General features: G+C 42.9%; 1 protein-coding gene across 2 annotated transcripts in view; it reads left to right on the top strand.

Annotated features, from left to right (window-relative positions):
- mfrp (membrane frizzled-related protein) overlaps positions 1 to 27,250 on the top strand; it is a 54,568-nt gene that overhangs the window by 17,548 nt on the left and 9,770 nt on the right. For both annotated transcript variants that reach the window (XM_072238177.1, XM_072238178.1), the window contains 5 exons: positions 353 to 483; positions 17,968 to 18,090; positions 19,769 to 19,845; positions 25,670 to 25,818; positions 26,320 to 26,450. In XM_072238177.1, the coding sequence (XP_072094278.1) occupies positions 353 to 483; positions 17,968 to 18,090; positions 19,769 to 19,845; positions 25,670 to 25,818; positions 26,320 to 26,450 (611 nt within the window). The remainder of the gene's footprint in view (positions 1 to 352; positions 484 to 17,967; positions 18,091 to 19,768; positions 19,846 to 25,669; positions 25,819 to 26,319; positions 26,451 to 27,250) is intronic.

Here is a 27,250-nt window from a genome sequence, read left to right as displayed (position 1 = left end):
GTTTCCTTATTCTTGCATATGCATTTTTTTTAATAGAAGAGTTTTGTGTAAGAAGTCTGGTGTCTGGTGGAATTAAGTCTTTAATCCACAGAACAAGGTTAGGATAATGATCAGACTGTGAGTTATCAAATGCCATTGGGGATAAGAGCAGGCCTTTCACTTTAACTGACGAGTGGAGCAACGAGCAACATTGTTTATAAGGTGACATTCTTCTCTGCAGTTTATAAATCAGCAGGAGGCCAGGAACAGTTGCTCCATCGTACTGATTGGAATCAGATCTCAGGACATAACCAGCCGTTTGATGTTCGGGTTGTTTGGAGTCGGCATGTAATGTGCCTTTCCCTCTCAACAGGTTATGTGGGAATGTGGCGCCTCCTACTGTCAATACCAACACCAGCAGGCTCAAAGTTTCTTTTGTGTCGGACTCGAGCGTTGGGGGAAGGGGCTTTATTGCACGATACTGGATGATTGCACCAAGTGATAGTAAGTGGTATATACTGTCAATTTATCCATCTCTCTATCTAGTTCTGCCTTCAATATTCTGCTTCCACTGTTCCTTGTTGAAGAGAGTTCCAAGACCTGCAACACTGCAAGGTCTTGCTTCATCTTTGTCTTAAATGGATGATACTTTATTTTCAAACAGTGTCTATGAATGTAGATTGCTCCAAAGGAGGAGGTATCCTCACAACAGCTTGTTGAAATCCTTCCATATCTTGTGTTTCAATCATGTTGTCTTTCAGTCTCCTAAACTCCAGCGAACACTGAACAAAAAACAACCTGACTAAATTTTCCTCATAAGAATCCCCAACTATTCCAGGTATCAGTCTCATAAACCTTCTCTGAACTGCTTCTAGCACGTTTTCATCCTTCCTTAAATAAGGACACAATACAGTACATGATACTCTCCAATCTCACCTTTACTACATATACCTAAAGTATAACATCCCTGCTTTTGTATTTAATTGTCTGGACAATTGACAGTAATATTTCATTAGTGATCCTAATTATTGGCTGTACTTGCATTCTAGCCATTTCAAAAATATGCATTAGGACACCCATCACCCTCTGCAACCTTTCATAACATACATAACATGGTTTTTAAAAAAATCACTTTTTGCCAAAATAGACAGTTTCACATTTTTCAAGTTGGTAATATATTTGCCAGATCTGTATAGTTGACTCCTTGTAAGGTTTTCACAACCTACTTTCCCACCCATATTCTGTCATCAACAAATTTTAACATTGCCTTTGTTCCTTCATCCAAATTGTGAACACTGCATCATTAGCACTGGTCTGGTTATGGCTAGAATCAACTCCTGTCACAGCAAGGATCTGGACCCACTGCAATTTGTCCATCACCACAATAGGTCTACAGCGGATGTGATCTCATTGGCACTTCACACGGTCTTGGATCACTTGGACAATACTAATACTTGTGTCGGGCTGTTGTTTATTGACCATAGCTCAGCGTTTAACACAATCATTCCGACAGTTCTGATCAAAAAGCCACAGAACCTGGGCCTCTGTACCTCCCTCTGCAACTGGATCCTTGACTTCCTCACCAGAAGACCACAGTCTGTCCAGATGGGAAATAACATCTCCACCTCGCTCACAGTCAATACTGGCACACTGCAAGGATGTGTGCTGAGCCCACTGCTCTGCTGCACTCTACACCCATGACTGTGTGGCTAGGCACAGCTCAAATGCCATCAATAAATCTGCTGACAACACAACTATTGTCGGCAGAATTTCAGATGGTGACGAGGACGCGTACGGGAGAGAAATAGATCAGCTAGCTGAGCGGTGTCGCAGCAACGACCTTGGCCTCAACGTTAGTAAGACCAAGGAACTGATTGTGGACTTCAGAAAGGGTAAGATGAGGGAACACACACCAGTCCTCATAGAGGGATCAGAAGTGCAGAGAGTGAGCAATTTCAAGTTCCTGGGTGTCAACATCTCTGAGGATCTATCCTGAGTCCAGCATATCGATGCGGTTACAAAGAAGGTATGACAGTGGCTATATTTCATCAGAAGTTTGAGCAGATTTGGTATATCACCAAAGACACTCCCGAATTTCCGCAGATGTATCATGGAGAGCATTCTAACTGGCTGCATCACCGTCTGGTATTGTGTGGGGAGGGGGGCAGGGTGTTACCACACAGGGTTGAGTCAAGCTACAGAGAATTGTAAACTCAGTCAGCTCCATCCTATGCAGTAGCCTCCGTAGTAGCCAGGACATCTTCAAGGAGCGATGCCTCAAAAAGGTGGCATCCATCATTAAGGGCCCCCATCACTCAGGACGAGCCCTCTCCTCATTGCTACCATCAGGGAAGAGGAGGAGGTACAGAAGCCTGAAGGCACACACTCAAAGATTCAGGAACAGCTTCTTCCCCTCTGCTGTCCAATTTCTGAATGGACATTGAACCCATGAACACTACCTCACCTTTTATTTTTGCACTACTTAATTTTTTTTATATTTTTAGTTCCGTTTTTATTATGTATTGCATTGTACTGCTGCTGCATAACAAATTTCACGACATATGCTGCTGATATTAATCCTAATTCTGATTCCAATTCTCTTTGGCACACCGCTTGTTGTGTTTAGTCAACCAGAAAGTACCAATTTCTGCCTACTTTATGCTTCTTATTAGCCAGCCAATCTTTCATCCTTGCTGATGTGTTCCCTCACAGCATGAACTTTCATTTTCCACCCAATTACTTCTGATGTGGCATCTAATCAAGTGCATTCTATAAACATGGAACGTCCATCCATTCACCCATATCCACAAATTGTGTTGGACTTGAAAGATCTCGGGTAAATTGGCCACTGTTGGTGGTGTTGATAGCCGGGTGGATAGCCTAAGCTTACAGGGTAGATATAATTGATGAGTTACTAAAAAGGACAGAACAAAAGCAGATGAAATTCAATCCTCCTAAGTGTGAATTGATGCACTTTGGGAGGACTGTGAAGAGTAAGTCATACACAATGAATGGTAGGGCCACCAGAGAATATTGAGGAACAGAGAGATCTTGGCATACAAATCTCAAAAGTCCTAAAAGGTGCACATAGACATGATTGTGAAGAAGGTGTACAGGATGCTACACTTCATTGTCTCAGAACTCATGAGGAGAAAGGATATGGTATAACTTTGTAGAGCATTGGTTAGGCCACAGTTGAAGAACTGTGATGTTCTGGTCGCCACATGATGGGAGGATATGATTCCACTGGACAGGGAGCGAAAGGAGACTGAGCAGGATGTTGCTTAGGGATGGAGCATTGCACTTGTGAGGAGAGACCGGATAGGCTGCTTTGTTCTCCATGGAGTTAAGGATTCTTAACCGGTATCTGACTGAGATATCCAAAATTATGAGAGGCATAGAAGAGGTATATAGGTGAAATTGCCTTTCCAAAAACTAGGGAATATAGATTTAGAGCACAGCGAAAAACATTTTGTATCAAAAGAGAACTGGAATTAGTTACGCACTGCCTGAGTTGGTGGTAGGAGCAGGTATACTTGCAACATTCGAAGTATTGAAATGAGCACCTGAGTTGCCAAGCATAGACAGCCACAGATCAAATGCAGGTTAATGGGATTAGTGGAGGTGAGTAATTGATCAGAGTGTATGTATGTATAGGTATGTGAAATATATATATCTGTGTATATATATATATATATATATATATATATATTATAGTGACAATGATGCCACCTGATTACTTTGCTGAGAGAATCCCACTTTCAGCCTCCCTACCTTTATGAATGAGATACAAAAATGATTTTGCAATCTAATGCTTCCTTTCTGAATGCAGCAAATTTTGAAAAATCAAAAACAATGCATCGTTAACTACTTCATTTAACATCCAAAGAGTAAATCTATTGGGACACCAAGACTTGTCAGCTTAGATCTCCAATGCCACTTTCTTGATTGTAATCTTCCTGAGTTTTATCCTGCCTTTCAATTCCAAATTTACAGTACAGGTTTTCCCCCGCCATCCGAAGGTAGAGCGTTCCTGTGAAACGGTTCGTAAGCCGGAATGTCATAAAGCGAAGGAGCAATTACCATTTATTTATATGGGAAAATTTTGTGAGCGTTCGCAGACCCAAAAATAACCTACTAAGTCATGCCAAATAACACATAAAACCTAAAATAACAGTAACATATAGTAAAAGCAGGAATGATATGATAAATACACAGCCTATATAAAGTAGAAATACTTCTCTACAACGATTGCCTGCACAGATCTCCGTTGCGAAAATCTCACGCAAGTGCTCTCGGCAGAAAATGTCACGCAAGCGCTGTTGGCATAAACACGCTCTCCAGTAACCTTTAAACTATGAAGCTGCCAAATCTACCAAATAACACGTAAAAATACACAGCCTATATAAAGTAGAAATAATGTATGTACAGTGTAGTATCACTTACCGGAATTGGGAAAACAGGGCCGAGCACACTGATGATGGTGTGTTAGACTGAGTCGTCGCAGGTTTAGGTGGTGCAGTGGCCCCCACCCTCTGGGCCGCCGACCCGATACATTGCCACGAAGAACGCAGCGGTAGCCAGGAGGCACACAGCACATCTTTAAGAAGAAAGCTGAAACAAACATGCTAATTAATTAGGTGCCGCCAGACTCGTAATTGTCGGCCCAGATCAGTGCCAATTGCCAATTGCGTCGCCTCTGATCTGGGCCGACAATTACGTGCTCAGCGGCACCTAATTAATTAGCATGTTTATTTTGGCTTTTTTCTTAAAGATGTGCAGTGTGCCTCCCGGTTACCATTGCATTCTCTGCGAATCGGTACAGTATCTGCCCAGGGCCCGGGGGTTGGGGTGGTGGGACACGGGGTGTCATCTCATCGTCAATCAGGGCAGACAGCTCATCTTCTCCTATGACTGCCCAACTCGAAGTCGAAGGTCGAGGTTCGTCGTCTGCTATGGCTGATGTGGAAGGCTTGCTTGACTGCTGAGCCTCGCGCATTTTTCTATCACACAGTTCTTTGTAAGCACTCAAACCACCTTGCAAATATCCCCTAAACCTATGTACCCTTTCAAAATTAAAGTCGTACTTTATCATTGCAGCGAAAATCTCATACAGTTGCTTCACTTTTGCTACTGCATTCGGTTTCGATTGTTATCCTTTCCTCTTCCAATTGCATCAGCTCTTCATCTATCAGTTCTTGGTCATGGGATGCCAAAACCTCTTCAACATGATCTTCGTCAGCTTCCACAAGCCAAACTCACTTCGTCCTTGCTTTGTTCACCACGATCGAAATGCTTAATTATGTCTAGTTTTACGCTAAGTGTAACACCCTTACGAGCTCTTTCAGGCTTTTCCGACACCTTGGAGCTCATCTTGCTAACGGCTAATCAATGCAATGTGTTTAAGCAATGCCATTCCGAATCCGGGGGAGAGCAGCTGCGCAGGGCGTGTGCTGCCTTTTATTGCGCGCTGATTTTTTATCGCACACTGCCTTTCTTCGTAACAGTGAAAACACCTTCTGAAAGCGAAAACAGGGTACTAATGTAGGTCTTTCGTTACAGTGAGGTTTCGTAAAGTGAACGTTCGAAAAGCGGGGGACACCTGTAATATCTAAGGAATTCCTTGATCTACAAATATTTAATATAGAAATTTTTACTCGGAGGCCATTGGCTCTGAGGTTTGTGTTCCTGACTTACAAAGCAAGGTTTAATACAACGGTTGTGTATGACTAACTATGGATATGAATACATTGCATCAAAACACTCATAATGCATTTCATCAAGTTTTCTTCATAAAATTTGAAATAAACATTATCCGTAATGAGGATTGACTACAGTGAAGACTGAATTCATTTTCTGTCTGCTTGTTTTCCATTACTATTTTTCCACTATCATACACAGACCCCTCACCTTAACTGTTTCTGAAGTATGCATTCAGTATAATCTCATGCTGTCTGTTTGTACATTTCTAGCTTGATCTTGTACTCTAAATACTTATTCTTTATTTATTGATTAAGATACAGGGTGGAATAGGCCCTTCCTGCCCTTCGAGCTGTGCCACGCCGCCCAGCAACCCCCCAATTTAATCCTAACCTAATCATGGAACAATTCACAATGACCTATAAACCTACCAATCAATACGTCTTTGGTTTGCGGGAGGAAACCGGAGCACCTGGAGGAAACCCATGTGGTCACGGGGGGGACGTACAAACTCCTTACAGGGAGCAGCGGGAATTGAACTCTGAGTGTGTAAAGCGTTGTGCTAACTACTATGCCACCGTGCTGCTCTATTAACCTTTTAATCACTTGTTTTCATTTTCCATCCTATCGTTAGCTTAGTAAGAATATAAATGTGGAAATTGATATAAAGAGGACCATTGGTGCATTATCACACAGGGTATCGTTGATGTGGGAGATCAGGGCCTGGGCCTTGGAGAGTTGGGGTGGAGATTGAGGCCTGTGTCAGGGGTCTGAGGGAACCTGGTTAGAAGGGTCCAGTATCTGGGCCTTTGTGAGTGGTGGTAGAAATCATTGGGGCTGGATCTGTACCAGTCTGGAGGGTACCTGAAGGCTGTGTTAAATATAATGAGATTACAGTTTGCCCTGCAATATGTGGACCTGTGGGCCTGAGTGTCCCCAACAATGATCATCTCCAGGACAACATTGTCTCCTGTATTACGCCACGAGGAGAGTGCATCGGAGACAATGTGCTTCATGCACATTTGGCAGACACATAAACACTGTATGTTCTGGGAAGTACCTGGCTGGATTCCCAGAATGTTATAAGCAACACAAATAGTTATCTTTCAATCTGTGGTATGTCCATTTTCAATTGTATTGCATTAAGATAATTGAGATCTAATTTTGATGTTTTTTTGGTTAAGATCGAGGCATATCACATGGGTTCATTACAAGGCCTCCATCCCTTGCATATGGGATAAGGTGGTGAGCGTTACTGGCAACAGCAGCTAGCGTGCACGGGTCCTATTGTTCTCACAACCCGAGTAGGACTGAGGGTGTGATCCTGACAATAATCACTCTGCATGTGGCCATCAGTGGTTGGGGAGCACTCAAGAAAACAAGATGTTCGTAACTGATCCTTCTCCCAACACACTTGTTCACCCAGTGCCCCCTCTCTTCTACCATTCCTCAACAGGAATATGCACTTGAATATTTGTCATTTCAGATCTGCAAGAAATCTCACCCGCCCACGTCCTGGCTGAGACTTATATTTCCAACTGGGGATGGGATGTGTCTTTCACTCTGCAGTTATTTGAAAAGCAAAAAAAAAAAAAACCTGAGCCTGGTGGTACTAGCAGGTCAGATTGCATCTGTAGTGAGAGAAACAGATATTTAGGGTCAGTGATCCTTGGGAAAGAGGAGAAGTTATAAATCGAGCATTGCTGTGCTAGTTGATAGTGTTGTTAAGGCTATGGTGTGTTGGCCTTCGTTAGTTGGATTGAGTTCAAGGACTGTGAGGTATGTTGCAGCTCTATAAACTCTGGTTATACAACACTTGGAAAATTGTGTTCATTTCTGATTGGTTCATTATAGGATGGACGTAGAAGCTTTATAGAGGGTGCAGAGGAGATTTACCAGGATGGTGCCTGGATTAAAGAGCATGTCTTATGAGGAAAGGTTGAGTGAGCTCGGGCTTTTCTCTTTGGAGAGGAGGAGGATGAGGAGATGATAAGAGGCTTTTCTCTTTGGAGAGGAGCATGAGATGATAAGAGGCTAGTGGATAGCCAAAGATTTTTTCCCAGGGTGGAAAAAGCTAATGTGTGGGGACATAACTTTAAGGTGATTGGAGGAAAGCATTTGGGGGGGGGCGTGTTAAAGATAAGGTGTTTTTTTTTGCACAGAGTGGTCAGTACGTGGAACACCCTGCCAGGGGTGGTGACAGAGGGAGGTACATTAGGGGCATTTAAGAAACTCTTAGACAGACATATGGGTGATAGAACAATGGAGGACTATGTAAGAGTGAAGGGTTAGATTGATCTTAGAGTAATTTAGAAATACAACATTGCTGGCCAAAGGACCTGTTCTCTGCTGTAATCTTCTATACTGGTTAAGCAACAACAGAGGAGAGAACAAAACAAATGCCCGGGAGTGGAGATCAAAAGAGACTGAATGACACAAGTGTGGTGGTGTCAGCTAAAAGAGGGAGGTGAAGGCTTGCTTTTCACTGCTGATCTGTCTGGAGGAGATGTAGATAGAAGATGGTGAATAAGAAGGGAAAGCGAGTTAATGTTACAGGTTGATGACTTATCAAAACTGGCTAATTCTGATACAAATGGGAACGATTGTTTATCTGATCTGTTGTGACTGATACAAGTCAGTTTCTGGTCAGTAATATCGACAAAGGGGGGCCTGGGTGTTAGTTACATCAGTGAATGCTGAAGAGAACTGGTTAGACTTGCTCTTGTTGGTGGTCGTTACCAGGCACGTGTGGTTTAGTGGTAACATGCCCCCCCCCCCCCCGTCCTCCCTGTTGGGAAAGTCTCGTATCCAAAGCACAGATTGCCACTATTTCTGAGGTTTTAATTCAGTGGACGGGGGTGGGGTGGGGGGGGGGAGAGGATAGAGTCATCATTTGAACTACAACATGATTAAGGTCGTCCTGAATGTGGGGTTTTGATTGTTTCTTGATATGTTCTTGTTCCTCCATTCTCTCCACCTGTTGATGACTCTGTCCCCATTATGAAAAGATGGTGGGGGGTGCAAGAGGTAATAGCAAAATGGGAACATTTTGTGATCTACTGCAAGCCATTCCTTTTTTTAGTCCAGCCGATATTTTGATGTACTTATTGACTTCTGCTCTGATTGTAACATCTCCCTTCAGTACTTCCAGAAATGAGGAATCTTGGGTACAAGAAATAGCCTGAGTCATTCAAACATGATCCTTCATTCTGGTCTAGCAACTAAAATATGGTGGGGTGCAGCAGAAAGAAAGTTTTGCAAATACCCAGGCACATAATAGGAACCTTGATGGTCTAATGACAATCGTCTGACATGACATGTGATGACATTTTCATTGATGAACAGATTCTGTAGTGCTACATGTGGCCAGTGTGTCATTGAGTCTTTGGGAAGCCCACAATCTGGGCAAATCTACACCCCACTCTACTCAAGAGAAAGGAGGTGGATGCAGCTCTCCTGATACAGAGAATATCAAAAGTGTTTGGGATTGCGGCAGTATGCTAAAATTTGTACGATGTGTATTTCATCCATTGCTATCTGGAACAAGGCCTTGGACATAAGTCATTCAGGAAACCCTGACCTTCATGTTCAGCTGGAGCTCTGCCTGAGACAAGTGCCTAGCAACAGTGACAATCTGTTTTGAATATGTTAGCTTTTGGATATGTTTCCCCACAAAGGCCCTGGGGGTGGGGATAGAGAAGTGGAACTTCTAGATGAGAGATTTTGCCCTCCTCATAAAGAAACCTTGCCTTCAGCTCTCTCTTTCTAGAGGTGCTGGAACCCCAGCAGGGCCACTGTTAATTCATCCATCTTACCTCAGAAGTTTTTGAGGCCTTCACTGGAATAATTGCAGAAAAAGTCTATCATCCTCAATGCTCCATACAGAGCCCTCGTGCAACTGAATCTCCAACAAGTCACCAAACAATATATAACACAGTTGTAGAGCTTCCATCTGCCAATCTGACCCATTGATTAAGGATTAATGTCATTGCTCATACCTCGAGCAATCTCAGGATTCAGTGTTATGAGATGTAGAATGCTTACCATAATAGATCGATGGTGGATCCTAACAAAGATTGCAGATACCTTGTGCATAAAAGAATTTCTGGACTATGCAATGAAATTAATACTCTTGATTGTTAGTGTTACTTGCTCTTGTATACTGCTGCATCCTTAATTTTATGACCTGCTCTGCAACATTAGTTAATCCCAAGGGCTATTAACCATTTCTCCTTTCCTTTCCTTTCCATTCCCAAGGTTTAAAGGACATCTGAATTGCAATTCGATAGGAAATTATCTCACCCACATAGCAAGTCTGCTGCCTCAGTAGATGCAGTGATTATATGAAAGCTAAAGTTAGATTTTTGGATATCCAGAGAGGAGAAGGAAATGGGGACTGGGTGAGGAAGTAGTAAAAGTGCAGGATCAGCTGTGATCTTACTAAGCAGTGAAGTAGGTTCGAAAGACTAAATGGCTAATTCTGCTTCTATTTGTAGGCCTAACCTCACCATGAATAGGTTTATTAAAATATTAAAGTATCACACTCCAGATGGACCTTGCGGTCTGTACAATTAGTTCTCATAAAATGTCACACGAGGGGCAAACTGGCCTGATTTTTTTTTAACACCACTCCACTGGAAGTATTGCAAACAGCTTTGCTTGGATCACTCAACAGATCATTTGGGAATTCATCCTGGGACCTTGTGGTTTGGATGATTCAGCCTTTCGCAGTGAACTACTGGAAGGAATAGAGAAGCTGTGAATGTTTTCCTTCTGCAAGATAAAAACATAGGGATATTTAATAGTGATGTTAATTATTACAATAGTTGATGGAATGAGCTAGTCTGGTTTGGGCGGTGTCTTTGATTTCTTCGGCTACTTACTGTGGGAGCAAGAAGTGTAGATAGAGTCGATGTCCACAGAATGGGCCCAATGGTCTTTGCATGAAATGCTATACCACACTGAATTTGCTAATGTGGGAATGTAAACAAACAAAAATTGATCATCTTTAATTCATTCTTTCTACACAACCCAACTCCCCTCAATACTGACAACACCCAATCACAACCTCCCCTTCAGAGAGACTGGAGTGACAATTGCTTGTTCCCAGGCTTTTGCATCCATCTACTGGGATCTCGTGAGGTTCTGTCGCTGCAGTAAAGCGTTGGGAGCAACTGCTGATGTGAAGCATCTCTTTGTAACTGCAAAGAACACATGGTGCAGTCCTATTTATCTTCCATTCGAGTGTTTTAAAAAGGTTAACAGGGCACTGAAGGGAGGGTTCGGCTCTGTAGTTTAACTGGGAGTGTTCCCAGTTTTCCAGGAAGTTCCTCTGTTAGTTTTGGTATAAGCAGTATTGTGATTTTTCTTGTGTGGAATGTTTTGTCTGCTGTGCCAGTGGGTTTGTGGTGACAGCTCCTTGAAAGAGGTATAAACTCGTGCAGAGAAATCTAACCTCAGTGAAGCAGAACTCCTAATTAGCGCTTGCCCTGGGAAAGCTTGACGGCAAAGTGCGAAGGGAGCTTAACTCTCGTGTCTAATCTGTACAGTCCCTTCGCACATATGTTTGTTGGAACAGTGATGTGGACCAAGCTTCATTCTTGGGCCCATGATGTAAACTTGGATTGCAGAATCCCTTGTGTTAATGATAGCCAATTGTCTGGTTTGTGGAGCAAACCACGAGTCTACTGCATTGCTGTAGGAATTTTCTGATCTAGTTACGCCCATGGTGTGACTCACTTATTAGTAAAACCGTCTTGGGAGCTAAAGCGCCATTAAATCCTGTGATCAGTGAGCAAAATAATATAAACAGTAAAACTTAAAGGATTACAGTACCAAGAGAGGTCAGGAAGATGAGCTTTAAAAGACTAGCAACAGAAGAGTCTGCCGATACTGGAATCTGGAGTAATGAACAATCTGTTGGAGGAACTCTGTGTGCCGAACAGCTTCTATAGGAGGGTCTTGACCCACAACAATGATAATTCCTTCCAACAACACCCCACCCTTGCAATTGCTCTTTGGTGTCCTGAGTTCCTCCAGCAAGTTGGAAGCTTGAAGTTTGCATGTTCGGAACTGGGAGGAGTAAGGCTTTTCAGGCTTGAGTGGTACAGGAGACATAATCTTATTTCAGCCAATGAGAATCCAGAGGCAAAGGTGTTTGTTGGGCATATTGTTTGGTACATTGTTGGCTCTTAGGAATTGGAGACGAGTTTGTGGGTAAAATAATCACTCCTACCCCTAGAAACTGTTGTTCCTCCCACCACAGCTGCAGCTTCGTGATGAACAAATCGCCCCTCTGCCTATCATTCCCATTTTCCTTCTTGTACCCAACCATTCCCATCACTCCCTGATCACCTCCACTGCTTACTAGAAACCCTCAATTTCCTTTATCATTTGTGACCCTGTTACTTGTTTAATGAGACCTGGATAGTTGTTTCCAGACAGTCCAGCAGACTCTGTCTTGTTGCTCACTGGATCGGCTTAAAAAAGAAACCTAATGAGATCTGGGGCCAACATTAAGAGAAATTCTGGACAGGGAATGTTCCAGAATTGTCGACAGGCCTGAATCTTCTGTTGGTTATTATGACACATTCTGGACAACGCATTTACAGACATGGATAGTTTAGCACTTAAAAGCAAAGGAAACCTTTCATTTTTTTTTATGATGCTTTTTGTGATCCTTGGTAAGAGTCCAAGTATTTTTCATCTATTGAAGCATGTTTTTGAAATGTAAATGCTTTTGGTATGGGAAATGTAGTCAGCAAGTAATGATAATTAAGATGGAGTTGCCTTCGTTTTGATTTCAGTGAGCTTGTGGTAAGTCATTGGGTTAAAATCCTGGTTAAAGTCTTGGTATTTCTTAGTTTTTCCATGCGGTTTTAATAAGCACAGTCTGCACATTCCCACAATGCCTGAGCTCCCCAGTTTGGGATAAAGAGCCAGGCTGATTATCAGTTCATCAGCAACCACATATCATCTCTATGCACCAGTAAAAATGAGTCCTGTGATGACTTGCTGAGTGGATTTTTCGGGCGATTACACATTTTTGTCAATTTAGGATTGAAATATTTAACAGCACGTTGGAAATCAAATCATTTTGAGTGTCACTAATTAAAGTAGATTGAAAGTGGCTTGGAGATTGTAGGAGGGATGGCAAACAGTCGCACAGGAGAAATTACAGATTCCAGATTTACCTAAGAGCTCCCTGGCATTGGAGACTTGGGCTGTACCAAGTCATTGCAAATGGCAAAGTTCCTGGATACTTGGTGCTAGTTCTGTGCCGGTGGTGCTCATGCTAGGCCCTGTGGACCTTTAGGAATTGGTAGAGATATCTCAGGCAGTCTGCACGTGCAACTTAAGTGTATAGTTGGCAACCAGTTGTGAGGAGACAGAGGCTCCTATTTGGGTCACAGTAAAACATAGAACAAAACAGCACAATATGGGTCCTAGAGCCCGTGACATAGTGCCAACTTGTATAAACCTCCTCCACCATATAACCCTTCCCTCCTACACAGCCCATAACCCTCTATTTTTCACAGTTTTCATAGAAACAGTCCCCCAATCTGTGTTGGGTTTCATCAGTGTAGAGGAGGCTGCATTGGGAGTACTGGATACAGTAAGTGACCCCAACAGATTCACAGGTCAAGCGCTGCCTCACCTGGAGGGGCTGTTTTGGGGGTTCTGAATGGACCCCAGATGATTGGGGGGACCACATTGTCAAGCACCTTCACCCCATTCGTAAAAAGCAGTGTTTCCTAGTGGCCACCCATTTTAATCCCAATCCCCCATTCTGACATGTTGGTCCATGGTTTCCTATTGTGTCATGGTGAGGCCACTCTCAGATTCGAGGAGCAATACCTCATACTCCAATAATGCCATGAACTTCAATTTCTCTAACTTCTGGTTATTTTCCTCCTCCCACCCCCCCTCCATTCCACACTCTGGCTCCACTTTTACTTCTCCTCTTCTCACTTCCCCTTCCCCTGGCGCCCCCCTTCCCTTTCTCTAATGGTCCACTCTCTTGTCCTATCAGATTCCTTCTTCTCCAGCCCTTTACCTTTTCCACCTATCGCCTCCTAGCTTCTTACTTCATCACCCCTCTCACTCACCCACTTGGTTTCACCTATCATCTAGCTTGTGCTCCTTCCCCTCCCCCATCTTATTTAGGCTTTTTCCCTCTTCCTTTACAGTCCTGATGAAGGGTCTTGGTCCAAAACATCAACTGTTTATGCATTTCCATGGATGCTGCCTGATCTGCAGCGTTCCTCCAGCATTTTGTGTATGTTGCTCTGGATTTCCCTTGTGCTTGAGACTACATCCCATTTTGCAATGTGGTCTTTCAATCAAAAGAGTTTGTTATTCTCTTCATAAATTTGGGATAGTCATTGTGTCCACAGTGAGCAATATTTTTGGGAGACTCTCCGGTCCACCATTCTCGACCTTGACAGTGATACTGGTGAGTAGTCAGTGAGAAGATTACCATGAAACACAGGCATATTTCTTGGTGGATATAGAGTCAGAAAAGTCCAAAGACTATAAACTTCCACTGACTGTCCCTCCTGAGAACTGACCATCACCCAACAGTTAAGTCATGGCAAAGGTTCTGGTAGTTCTGATGAATTATTGCAATCTTTGTAGTTTGGCAGATGTGATTCTGTGGGATAGGTCCTGCCGCTCTTCAGGAGAAACTTGCTAATTACTGACACAATTTGTGTTCTGAATCTTTTCCCGTGTCTTGTCAGCTAACCCTATCAACATATTCAATCCCTTTTGCACTTATCTAGCTTTCTCACAGGTTCTGTGTTTTTTTCTACCTCTGCTGCCCCTTGCAGTAGCAAGTTCTAACATCTCCTCGACAAAGAAGTTGTCTTGAAGTTCATACTGGATTAGGTAGTGATAGTCACGTAAGGCTCTGTGCAATGAGTTTGAATCTCTGCAGTCATTCATAAATAGGTTATCATTCTGCTTTGCTACAATGTTACTTTAAATAATACTAAGAGCAGACATGGTCTTTGCATTTCAGATGTAATCTAACCACATTTCTACACTTTAAGTTCTTACTTCTGTCTTTCTAGAAATGAACCCCTGTGATTTAATTGCTTTTTAATGACTATAACATTTTGTTACAGGTATCCCTACATCTGTCTATTCCTCTCTTCCATTTACTATTTTTCTCCCAAAAAATGTACTCTTATCTATATAAAAGTTAATTTTGTTAACTATTCTGCTAATGAAAAATAAGTGGTCCTGAAACCAATCCTTGCAGAATATTATTTCCCGCCATTTGCTATTCTTTGTGAAAGCCTTTAACCTTGGTTCTTTGTCTTCTACGGTCAACTATCTTTTTATTCTGCTACTTATCCAAAGTCTCCTTAATGCTAGTTATGATTCTACTCACCAGAAAACTCTTGAAATCCTAAGTATATTAATCTGGAATTTCTGACCTGTAAAGGGATTACATTACTCGCATTCCTGTTTCTAACACCCAAGACTTTTGTGCATCCTTTCACCCTGATGCCTGGGCTAGTCTCTGTGGACTTCTTGTGGAATGCAAATGGGCAGCATGAACTTGCACAAGTTTTCTTATAATGCAGGAGGCCATCCAGCCCATTGAGTCTATGCTGCCCCTCAGAACAATCTCATTCTGCCACTTATTTCCCTGTAACTTATTCTCTTCCATGTGCCCATTAACCCACTTTACTCCTGCCTATAGCAGGGATAATTTTTGAAGTTAGCGTGAACAAGCGAACTCCACACAGACAGCGCTGGAAGGCAGAATTGAACACAGTTTGCTGGAGTTGTGATATACCAGCACTACCTGCAGAGGTGCTCTCAGGTTAAGATGTTTGTCCTCTGAGTCTTTAGCTACTGTTCATATCATCTGAAAAGCCTGAAAGTGCATACCCGCAGGGTCAAGGATAGCTTCTACCCACTGTTATGAGACTCTTGTATGGACGTCTTGTACAATAAGATGGACTCTTGGTCTCACAATCTACACATTGTGATCTTGCACTTTATTGTTTACCTCTCCTGCACTTTTTCAGTAGCTTTTATACTTTATTGTTATTGTTTTACTTTAAAGGCATCCGTTAGTCTTGCAAGACCATGGATCTGCGCCTGGAAAGTCTTCACTCTCCAGGGCGCAGGCCTGGGCAAGATTGTATGGAAGACCAGCAGTTGCCCATGCTGCAAGTCTCCCCTCTCCACGACACCGATGTTGTCCAAGGGAAGGGCATTAGGACCCATACAGCTTGGCACCAGTGTGGTCGCAGAGCAATGTGTGATTAAGTGCCTTGCTCAAGGACACAACACGCTCCCTCGGCTGGGGCTCGAACTCACGACTTTCAGGTCGCTAGTCCAATGCCTTAACCACTTGGCTATGTGCCCACACTGTTTCTGTGGAGTTTGGTGTTTTACCTTATTCTAGTTCAATGCACTGTGTGCTGATTTGATCTGTATGAACAGTACGCAAGTCAAGCTTTTCACTGTATCTTGATACTTGTGATAAAAATAAACCAATTCCAATCTATTTTACAACAGAAATGCTTATCCAGAGTGTTGGGATTACTCATAGTCTGGTCACTGTCTGAATCGCTCTTTATTTATGGTCATTGTTACTCAGTGTTTCTATAATGTTTGTATTCAATTAGAGTTATTTGTTGTTTTTAAATGTCAGTTACTGTGTATTTTAATGTATTAAAGTACAAACATTTACTCATATTTTTCATATTTCAAAATATTTTTGTAATCCAAAGTGACTCGTGCTACAGAATGTCTTTGATCCCACATTTTTTTTCTTTTTGGATTTGCACAGTTTGTTTTCTGCACATTGGTTGTTTGTCTTATGTTTGGTCTTTCACTAATTCTATTGTGTTTATTTTTGTATTTACTGTGAATGCCTGCAAGAAAATGAATCTCTGGGTTGTATATGGTGACATATATGTACTTTGATAGTAAATTTACTTTGAACATTGGCAAATCTCTCAGTGGCCCAGACAACAGTGACTATGAAACCAACTGCTATGAAGTGCGGAGGACCAGGCTGTCCTCGAAAGACTGTCCCACCTCAAGGCTGAAGCAAGCAGTGTAGTCTGAGGCATGTGGCCAATAATGTTGGAGTAGTGGAAAATTTACCAGATTGTGTCTTTCATTTGCTGTTCAATTTCTTAGAAAATTTCAGCAAAGTTAATCAAACATGACATTTCCTCCAGATACAAGCAACACACATCAAAGTTGCTGGTGATCGCAGCAGGCCAGGCAGTATCTCTAGGAAGAGGTACAGTCGACGTTTCAGGCCGAGACCCTTCGTCAGGACGCTGCCTGGCCTGATGCGTTCACCAGCAACTTTTATGTGTGTTGCTTGAAATTCCAGCATCTGCAGGTTTCCTCGTGTTGCACTTTTAATTTCCTCTAGATATCTTTGTATGTTCTTTTACATTCTTAAGTAAGATTTTCATTGTGATTATTTCCAGTAATGTTAAGCAACTCTGTATAAAGTAAACTAACTTTTACTGGTTTTAGGACATGGAAACAGTTACCAATAGGATATTATGAAAGGATATCGGAAGAAGATGGTGACATGCTTCACAGAGTTCACAAAGCTAATTATTTTACGACTACTACTTTCAAGTACGATTCTACTACTATGGGAACTTGTGATTTCCACTTTGGTGTGTGTTGAGCGACTTGGCGCTTTGCTTTCTCCAAGGGGCTTCAAGCATAGTGTGGAGCCAAGAGACAGAGCGTGGGGCCGTGATCAGCTCCGTTTCTCGCAACATTGAAATCAATGAGGACGAGAGCGGAAGGCAAGCGGGTGTTCAGTGCCATCTGCCTGTATTTGACTTGTTTCTCACTCGATGCTGTCGGAGGATGGAGCTGGAGTCCATGAGTCTTGGGCAAGGTGTAATCGATGCAGTTTGTGGATTGGGCTCTGTAGTTCATACTGTGATGTGTTTCTGGTTTCTTCTTTTTTCTGTTGCTATTTTGTACAATTTTGATCGGGGTGGTCTTGTGCAGTCAATGAAGTGACACAGCGCTAAATTAAACTGAACTAAATAGAACATTTCTGGACTGTTTTAATGACTGTGGTTTGATGTTTTATATTCTGTATTTTTCACCCTTTTTCCCATTTGCGCGATTTGTTCTTCTTTTGCATGTTGGGTGTTTTGATGTTTTCTTTGAATGTGTTCCATGGTGTCTCTTTGTTTCATGGCTGTCTGCGGGAAAATGAATGTCAGGGATGTACACTGCACACGTACTTTGAATCTTTAATCTCTGTTTCTCTTTCAGAAAGCTGTGCCTGGGATGAATTTCTGTGTGATGGGGGCCGGTGCCTTTTCGCCAGCTCTAACTGCAATAATTTTTACGATTGTTTGGACAAGAGCGATGAGGTGAATTGTGCTCGGCATCATGGTAACTACCCCTCTTCTGCATCTATTCTGATGTAAAGGGATACCAAGGATGTTGTAGATGTCAGAAACATGTCAATTTCTCGGCCACTAAAATATTTTGATCCTAAAACAAAAAAAAAATGCTTGGTTGCAGCTTCATTAGGTCAATGTTGGCCACAGGATGTATCATGAAAGATACAAATGGATGTTTTTTTTCCCAGCAAGTCAGGGATTCCTCATTCACTGGTTGAGGAATGCTAGCTGTTTCCAGGTAGTCTGTATTCATTAAGGATTAATGATAACACTAACTGTGGAGTCACTATTTATTCAATGTAAGAGTTAATGAGAGTAGATAATTGTCCTTTTTTTTTTATTGCCTCCAAGATGACTACAACCTTAGAGGCTCACATGCCTCAATGGCCCAGAGAGCTGTGTTGGCTGGAGTCAGGGCTTTGTGCTTTGACTCTTGGCAGGGTCACCCCTGCCAAACAGGTCAAAGGGTAGAGGCCAGACTAAGAGTGGTCCTCCAGGTTCAGGGGTTCAGCTCAGGGCTAACATCCCTAATTGTCAAAAAAAAAGTTATGGGAACAGTAATGAAGAATCCTTCTACATCTGAGTATGAAGGTACTCCCGAGTCTCCAACCGAGACTTGCATGACTGACAGTAGTGAAAACTGAGAGGAAGGCTACTGGCATGATGAAGGAAGCCCTAAAGACCACCAAGATCAAGATCAAAATTTGGCCAGGGACAAATAGAGATGGAGGACCTTCATTGCTACCCTAAACGCCAGCAGCGTAACGGGCAGGAACCAACTACTATTGTTTGTTCAGTGTTGTGAGTACACGCTGTGTTACTGCATAAATAATTGTATATTAAAGGACTACTCGGTGTATGATTCTCCAGAGACAATGTATACTCAGCATATGAGCATTCACTATACGGTGTAGTTGTATTTTGTTAGGTCCTGGTGTATGTGGTACTACAGAGTTACATTTTATTCACAATGTGCATGGTCAGATCTCACATTACGAAGGAAGAGAAAGGGATTCTTTCCACTGGTGTACTCCATGCCAGGCCACACCCTATGAGACACTTATTCTCCCCACAACCGCCTGTCTAGCAGATTCTGTTCCTAATGAATGGACGAGGATAGGTTGGAGGTGCCCAATCCCTACACGTGTGTTTTTAAGGATGAAGCTCCATGTTGGTACCTGTCAATTTTGGTAGGGATAATAAGGAAGGGAATGGGAATGGCAGACCTGGAGGAGCATTTTTGTTATCATATGAGGCTGCTGCAAGGCAGATGAAATTAAAAACCTGCCAGTAGAACAAAATGAGGCAGAAATTGAAAGTCTAAAGACAGCAGCAGCTTCATTTTCATTTTCAAGTCCACCCTAGCTTATGGCAGGGTTTGCTCCTGGAAACTATTCATAACCGAAACAGCTCACAAATCAGAAATGCAGCCACGGACCAGGTTCTCACCATGAGAAGATGCCTGCAGCTGATTAATCCATTCCACGTCCCCAAACACTCACTTGCATGTTTGGGCTGTACCTGTTAGGCCTTTGTAAACCAGGGAGAACCTGTATCTACTGTGCATTTTCTATTCAATAGAATTTCAGTGTTTATAAACCCCTGTCAAGAGGTTTTGAGTTTAATAAATTAGTAAATTGTTCCTTGTATCCCGTTGTTTTGTTTAGATTGTGGAGGGGTTCTGACCACTCTGGAAGGATCTCTCGTCACTCCCAAACACCCTGAGCAGTATCCACACAGGCTGGTATGTAACCATCCAGGGACTGATTCTTCACCTGAAAATATCACAGATTGGCTCAACAAGCCCTTTTTCCTTTTAAGCAGTCCTTTGGGATTAAAAAGGAAACACAAGAGTTTCTGCAGATGCAGGGAATCTTGAGCACCACTCACAAAATGCTAAAGGAACTCAGCAGGTCGGGCAGCATCTACGTAAATGAGAGAACAGTTGACAATTGTGTTGAGGTGCTTCATCAGGATGGGAAAGGAACAAGGAGGGGGAGGGGGATGAGTACAAGTTGGCAGGTGGTAGGCCAGACCAGGTGAGGGAGAAGGTGGGTGGGTGGTGGTGGAAGATGCAAAGGGCTGAAGAAGAAGAAATCTGATAGAAGACAGTGGACCCATGAATTAAAGGGAATGAGGAGGGAAACTGGGGGGGGGGGGGCGGGGGTGATAGGCAGGTGAGAGAGTAGCTGGAATGGGAAAAGGGAGGGGGGTGGAAAAGAAATTACCACCCACCCACCTTCCCCCTAACCCGGTCTCGCCTATCACCTGCCAACTTGCACTCCTTCCCCTCTTTCCGCACCACCTTCTTCTGGTCTCTTCCCCCTTCCTTTCTGGTCCTGATGAAGGGTCTTGGTCCAAAATATTGACTCCATAGATGCTGCCTGACCTGCTGAGTTCCTCCAGCAGTTTGGGATCGAAGATTTTCTATGTGTTGCTCTGCAGGATCTTTTGTGTTTCTGATTTGTTGCTCCTTTCACCACTCGCACAAGCTCCGTGTGCCTCGATGCTTTGAGCTCATCGATACCATCCCAAATGGCGCTACAAGATCTGCAAGCCCTTAACCACACATTGCTGAAAGTGCTTTGCTGCAAATTACAGGATTTTGGTCTCCCTGTTGTGAAAACCTGATAAGCATCTCTCTTGTTTTTGTGGCGACCATATAAATATTACTGGATTTTTTTGAACTATAAATATTTAATAGTATCTCTGGAAAAACTGGCTTCCACGCTTCCTGAAATAATGGTGCAGATAGACAAGTAGTCTAACAACCAATCTAAAAACAGCCCTGTGACATTGGATATTCCACATGGTGAGTCAGCCAGATTTAAGAATGGTACTTGAAAATCTAATCTTTTGATACTGAGTTAGGAGCATTACCTATTCTCTCCTGTTTGCTACAGAGTGACCCTGACTGTTATCAAGCTGTTTGATTGTCAGTGCACCAAAAATGAACCTCTTTTCCAATTCTCGAGGCCAATTGTTGAGCCTGAGAATAAGCAGGATCGAATACTGATTCTGGGGTCCAGTGACCTGCATTACAAGATGTCTTTTTACCATTGAGCATCAGTGGAACGGGCAGGAAGTGTTAGACAGAAGTAAATAATAGCACTTTGTAATACAGAGTATGCTACTAAAATGATCTCCAGATGTTCATGTGTGTTTGATTAATGCATGCTGTTTGGTTGACTATTTGTGCATTTGGCACTCCTCTTACTGGTAAGTTCTGGTATACAACTCAATGGAAAGATAAAATTCATGTGTTTGTTTTTTTTTTACTCCATACCCAAATGTCTCGCTTCTCCTTCCATTTACACATCTAACTAACCATTATCTGAGTCCATCCCCTTCGCTTTTGAAGCCATTGCTTTTTTGCAGAGGCAGGGTTTCAAGGTTGTTCGCAGAACCAGTCACCATGTGCACCTGTGCTGTGAGTATTGCGGGCTGTTTAACTATGATAGGTATGGCAATTAAACCCTCATTTCATCCTAAACCAATGTTTATAATGGAACATTTTATCCCTGGAGTTGATGTAGAATAATATAGAGAAGAAATGGACTGCTTCTTCCCTCCCTATCCCAAAACTATTGAGGTCAATTATACTATTATACAAAAAAGAATTAACTATCCCAGCACAAAGACTGAACTTGGATAACACCTCGGCACTGAGTTGTGGCAATAACTGTCCTAGTTTAGAAGTTAAATACTGTCTATTCCTTCCTCTCAACATAAAAGCCATGTCATACCATATGAAGAAGAGCTGAGGTTTGAATGACAAGCAGTGGGTAAAGGAGGTTCGGTTGTTAATTTGACAATATCAGCAATTAGATGAACATCATTAATTGACACCATTTCCTACTCCACAACAATGACAGTGCTTAAGAAGTACATCACTGACTGTAAAGTTTGTTAGGATGTCCTGAAGCCAGTAGAGGCACGATATAAATACAAGGGCCTATGATCTCCTCATTACCTCCAGAGCTGCATTAAAATATTGTATTGCAGTATGCCAATAGTGGGTTTTGATTGGAAGCTTACCACTTGGAAATTCAGTAGCTCATGAGACATGAGACACGAGACATCAGGAGCAACTGAACTGAACTTGCACAAGGCTGTACACTTTGCAAAGGTAACCAAATAAATATAGAGTTGTAGCTAGGTCCAAGATGTCACAGACAAGAGAGGCAAGATTATACAGTTATGAATGCAGGTACCCTTTCCTGAAAAACAATAGTGAACCAGATGTTATTTTTATAACAATTCAGTGGTTTCATGATTACTGTGACCAGACTAACTTTGGTTCAGTTCCAGATTTATTTAAAGAAATGCAAATTCCCCAGAACTATGGTATGATTTGAACTATATCCCCTACTCCGACAAATGGAGTGTTTACCTCCATTGGTATCTCATAGCACCTTGATGCTCTGCTCAGTTAAATGCTTCCTTATTATCAAACGTAGGCCCTCTCCCTCCACTTCTCAAATTCAATTCTTTATTTTTTGGATCATTTTTGGACCGTTTATAGAGAGGTCTGGATCCTGGCAAAATCCCAGCTGGACTTGGTGAATAAATGTCATTTGAAATCACTGACGCCTCCCCTCACTTTGCTGATTTAATTTTCTGCACTTTTTATTAACAGGATATGCTTAGGCAATTTTCCACAATGCCATGTGTGTGTAATCCTACTCGAATAGTTTGGGAAAAGCTGACTCGGTCTCCACATGGATGGTCCCTCACCATCCAGGCCATGCCCTCTTCTCATTACTAGCATTGGGGAGGAGGTACAGAAGCCTGAAGACCCACACTCAATGTTTTAGGAACAGTTTTAGGATCAGATTTCTGAGCAGTCCATGAACACTGGCTCACTAGTTTGCTCTTTTTATGTATGTACAGAATGTATTTATGTCCAGCTCCTGGCCTTCGTGTCTGGCTCAGTTTCTGAGCTTGGCGGAACTGTTTCTACTGACAGGAGAAGGGGCAAAGGAGGATCACTGGCACCTTACAACCGGTCGCTTTGGGGAGACGGGGCTCGTCAGCCGTGGTTGACAGCTCATCTGGGAGAAGGAAATCTCTGATCTCAAACCTCTGCTACCTTGTGGCTATACCCACCCATGGGGAGGGCTTCGGGAGTAAACCCCGAGGGAAAAATCTGGAGCTGGGGTCCCTAAGGCAGTCCAACGTTGAGTTCAACGCTGATTGGCAACTCCTGCAATGCTGCTGGTGCCAAACTGTATCGGTCTCTGTCTTTCCTTTGGGTTCATCAGATGTGTGGAGAGGGGAGCTTGCTACATGGGCAACAGCTCACTCTCCATATCGTACTGCCCAGGCTTGCGTATCTAGAGAGCTGGGACACGACATCCATGGTCGACCCTGACCAAAAGAGGCCTCAGTATTTGTAATTCTTATTGTAACTAATATTTGTGTTATGTTCTGCGCTGCTGCAAAATAACACATTTCACAGCATGTCAGTGATAATCAACTGATTCTGGATGAAGCATTTGCATTTGATATTCACAGGCTTGGAGTCACCATTTTTGAGGATGGGGATGTTCTTGGAGCCTCCTTCTCTTGTTGACTGTTAAATTGTCCACTATTCTCTACAAGTTATGGCGGAACTGCAAAGCTTTCCTCTGATCCTAGGCAATGGGATCCCTTGGGTCTGCCCACTGTGAGCTACTTCACATGCATGTAGTCTTGTGCTGCTGCTACTTTGGCTAATTTTTTGGTACGTCGGCTGCACCTGCTCCCAGAATGTCTCTTGGCTTTCCTCATTGAACCAGAGCTGGTCCCATGGCTTGGTTTCTATGATGGACTGAGAGGTTTGCCAGGCAGGTTGTGGTGTTGCTGTCATTCCACTGTGACTCATGGATATCATGTTATGAGCCTGTCCCAGTGCCATGTAATATGAAGTGGGGGTGGCCTCGGAGATTCTCCACAAAGACTGTGCGGTGGGCATTCCTACTAGATCCCCCGTAAGTAGACGCATCTGCCATGGGAAGCTCAAGCATGTTTAATCCAGTCCAGAATGTTGAAACCCAAAACGTAGCCCTTCCATTTCACTCAGTAGATGTTGCCTGATCTGTCGAGTTCCTCCAGCATTTTTTTTGTTTCTTCAGATTCCAGCATCTGGAGTCTTTCAGTTTTTATCCCTTGTGGTAGTGAGACAGCGGTGGAGCCAGCAACTTGCTCCCTGCAGATTCACTCGTTAGTACTATTCTACCTCTGCGCACTGTGTAATGATCTGATCTGTATGAACAGTATGCAAGACCGGCTTTTCACTGTACCTCAGTACATGTGACTATAATCCAATTCCCTCACTACCGGTCTGGTAGCTGTCGCTCAGACTTAGCCACTGTTACTAATGATGCCACTGGGCCAGCCTTGGTATTGGACACTGATGTATGCCACCTGGACTATATTCTATGTCCATGCTGTTTTTTTAAGAGCTTCTTTCAGGTGTTGTTCAAAGCAGAAGTACAGTGATTAATCTGCTGAAGGAGGACAGCAAGATGGCAATCACAAGGAAGCTTTCTTGCCTGTGTTTGACCTTGATACTGTGAAACTCCACATGGCTTGGAGCAAATATTGAAATACCCAGGGCTCCTCTTTCCTTCCTGTACATTACTGTAAGGGGGTTGCCTTGCTGGTGAAACTGGATGTACCAAGAGATTGTGGTAGAGGAGTTTTGAATGTTGCCTGCAAGGTATAGTTCTGTATGTATGACTAGAATATGGGACATTTCTTCAGATGTTCATTAAGGTTTTGAAAGGAGATCTGGGCTGGAAACAACTTTGCCACCTCCAAGCAAAGTGATCACTCTGCTTTTGCGCTTCAGTGTGATGGTTTTGGTACAACCAATGGCACCTGAAACCAGTTCAAGGGGAGTTAAGAGTCAACCATATTCCTACAACTTTTTCCTCCCTTAAAGGCATTTGTGTACCAGATGGACTTTTACAATCCAGTAGTTTGGTTATTACCATCACTGAAACTTAATTCTAAGAAGTCTGTGATGAAATTTGAACTTGTCTCTACATTACTAGTCTTTAAATTTTACCACTGTGCTGCTACTCTGGAATATGATAAGCAATCTAATTTCAAGAAAAAGATATTTTCCCACTGTGCCTTGACATTCCATGTAATTAAATGTCTAATTGTCTGGAACATCCCTTTCTAAGTGTAAGTGGTGACTGAAATTGTCTCAATTCTTCATGAATAGAGTCATAGAGCTCTACAGCACAGAAACAGGCCCTTCAGCCCATCATGTCCATGCTGAACTGTTATTCTGCCTTGTCCCATTGACCTGCACCCGGACCATAGCCCTCCATACCTCTCCCCTCTATGTACCTCTCCAAACTTTGCAATCAAACCCGCATCCACCCTTTCCAACAGCAGCTCGTTTCCCACTTACACCACTCCCTGTGTGAAGAAGTTTTCCTTCAGGGTTCCCTTAAATATTTCACTTTTCACCCTTAACCTATGGCCTCTAGTGCGAGTGTCACACAACCTAATGGATGGTTTAATCCTACAGACAATAAAATTATTAATTATTGTGTTCTGGCATTGTGTAGATGTGTGTATGGCACATCTCAGTTCCTCGGAGTCATGTGGTCCAGCTGCTGTTTCGCAATTTCAGCCTGGAGGCTGCTGCCGACTGTCGATACAACTTTGTGGAGGTGCATGACCAAGCCAGCAGTAGTCCCAGCACACTAATGGGCAGGTAATGTGTTCAAATGACCTAAAAGGTGGAATTATGAGGTGTAATAGTGACCTGTCACTGGAGCAAGGAGCCAAAATCAGTATGGCAAGGTCAATGTGACAAGTATCCAGTTTTAAACTGACCACCCATAGAACTTCTCCGTGTTCAGATGAGGAACAGGTTGTCCACAAATGAGTTGATGTGCTGTCCCAGATGGGGAAGGGGGGGTTGGAATTATTTCTCTTCGTCCTCCCTGAGTAATATCTTGTAAATTGAAAAGGTGGGGGAAAGTTGCTCAGAAGGACAAGTGAAACACGGGTAGTCCCAGAGTCTCCTAACACCAACTTACCCTGGGTAGGTCGGCAGGTGGGTGGGGTGGGGGGGGGGCAAAGAAGAGATACAGACAGTGGTTGGTAGAGGTGGAGAGAAACATTACTGTTAAAGAATTCTCAGCTAAAGACTAAATGGGCAAAAAAAACTGAAAGCAAAAGGTCAAGTTTAACTGATTCTTTTCTATTAAAGATACTGTGGGGACTCCCTCCCTCCAACCCTGACATCCCCCCAACATGAGATGTTGGTTCTGTTTGTGGCTGATGATGCAGACTCAGATGTGGGGTTCTTTGCCACCTACAAGGCTGTCAACAGAAGTGAGGGTAAGAAATACTGCTGCATCTTCATCTTTTTTGCATTCAAAGAAGCCTTGTGCAATAATAATTCATTAATTAATTCTATTTAATATTTTGATTTACTGTGCTTGACTTCTTGGCTCTGCAACATGCTTGAGAAAGCAAGTCTAAGTTTCTCTCGGGACTGCTGGTATTCTGCAACACGGATATGCAGTGTTTACTGTCACCCTCTGAGGTGACTGCAGAAGCAGATGTGGGTTGCACAATACCTTGAAGCCTGCTACACCATTGAGTGAGATTGTGGCTGAAATTCTACAAAGTTAAGTTCCTGCCTGATCCCATGACCTTGATTCCCTTGCAGTCTAAAAATTATGAGACCAGAATACACTCAACAATTGAGTATTCACAGCTCTCTCAGGTAGAAAATTCCAAAACCTGGCAACCCTCTCAAGTTGTGATTATTGATATCCATCTGTGGATGAAGTTGTGGGATATGGGTACCGGTCAAGGTCAGTAAAGCCTCTTGTGAGGAATCGTTGGCTAACCCACCATTTCACAGCAACTTCTTCAATTGGTGACAAAGGTTAAAATTTCCAAATGCATTTTAAACTCTGCTATATTATATTGTAACCACGGAGGCAGGATTACGGGCAGGTTCTGTGCCTCTTCAAGGCAGGGAGTCTGACAAGGTAGTTTAAGGCTATAACAACTTTTATTAATAAACAGCAGTTTTGTTAAAAACCTTGTACCTAGAGAGGCAAGTCATTTTTCACATAAAATGCAGCTCCTGAGTTATCATCAGGCCAAGTAAAGTGCAATGAAGTGTG

This window comes from Mobula birostris, chromosome 20, assembly GCF_030028105.1.
Source record: "Mobula birostris isolate sMobBir1 chromosome 20, sMobBir1.hap1, whole genome shotgun sequence".
In the NCBI taxonomy this organism is placed as follows: domain Eukaryota; kingdom Metazoa; phylum Chordata; class Chondrichthyes; order Myliobatiformes; family Myliobatidae; genus Mobula; species Mobula birostris.
The sequence above is the reverse complement of the archived record's forward strand: the minus strand, read 5'-3'. Positions and strand labels throughout refer to the sequence as shown.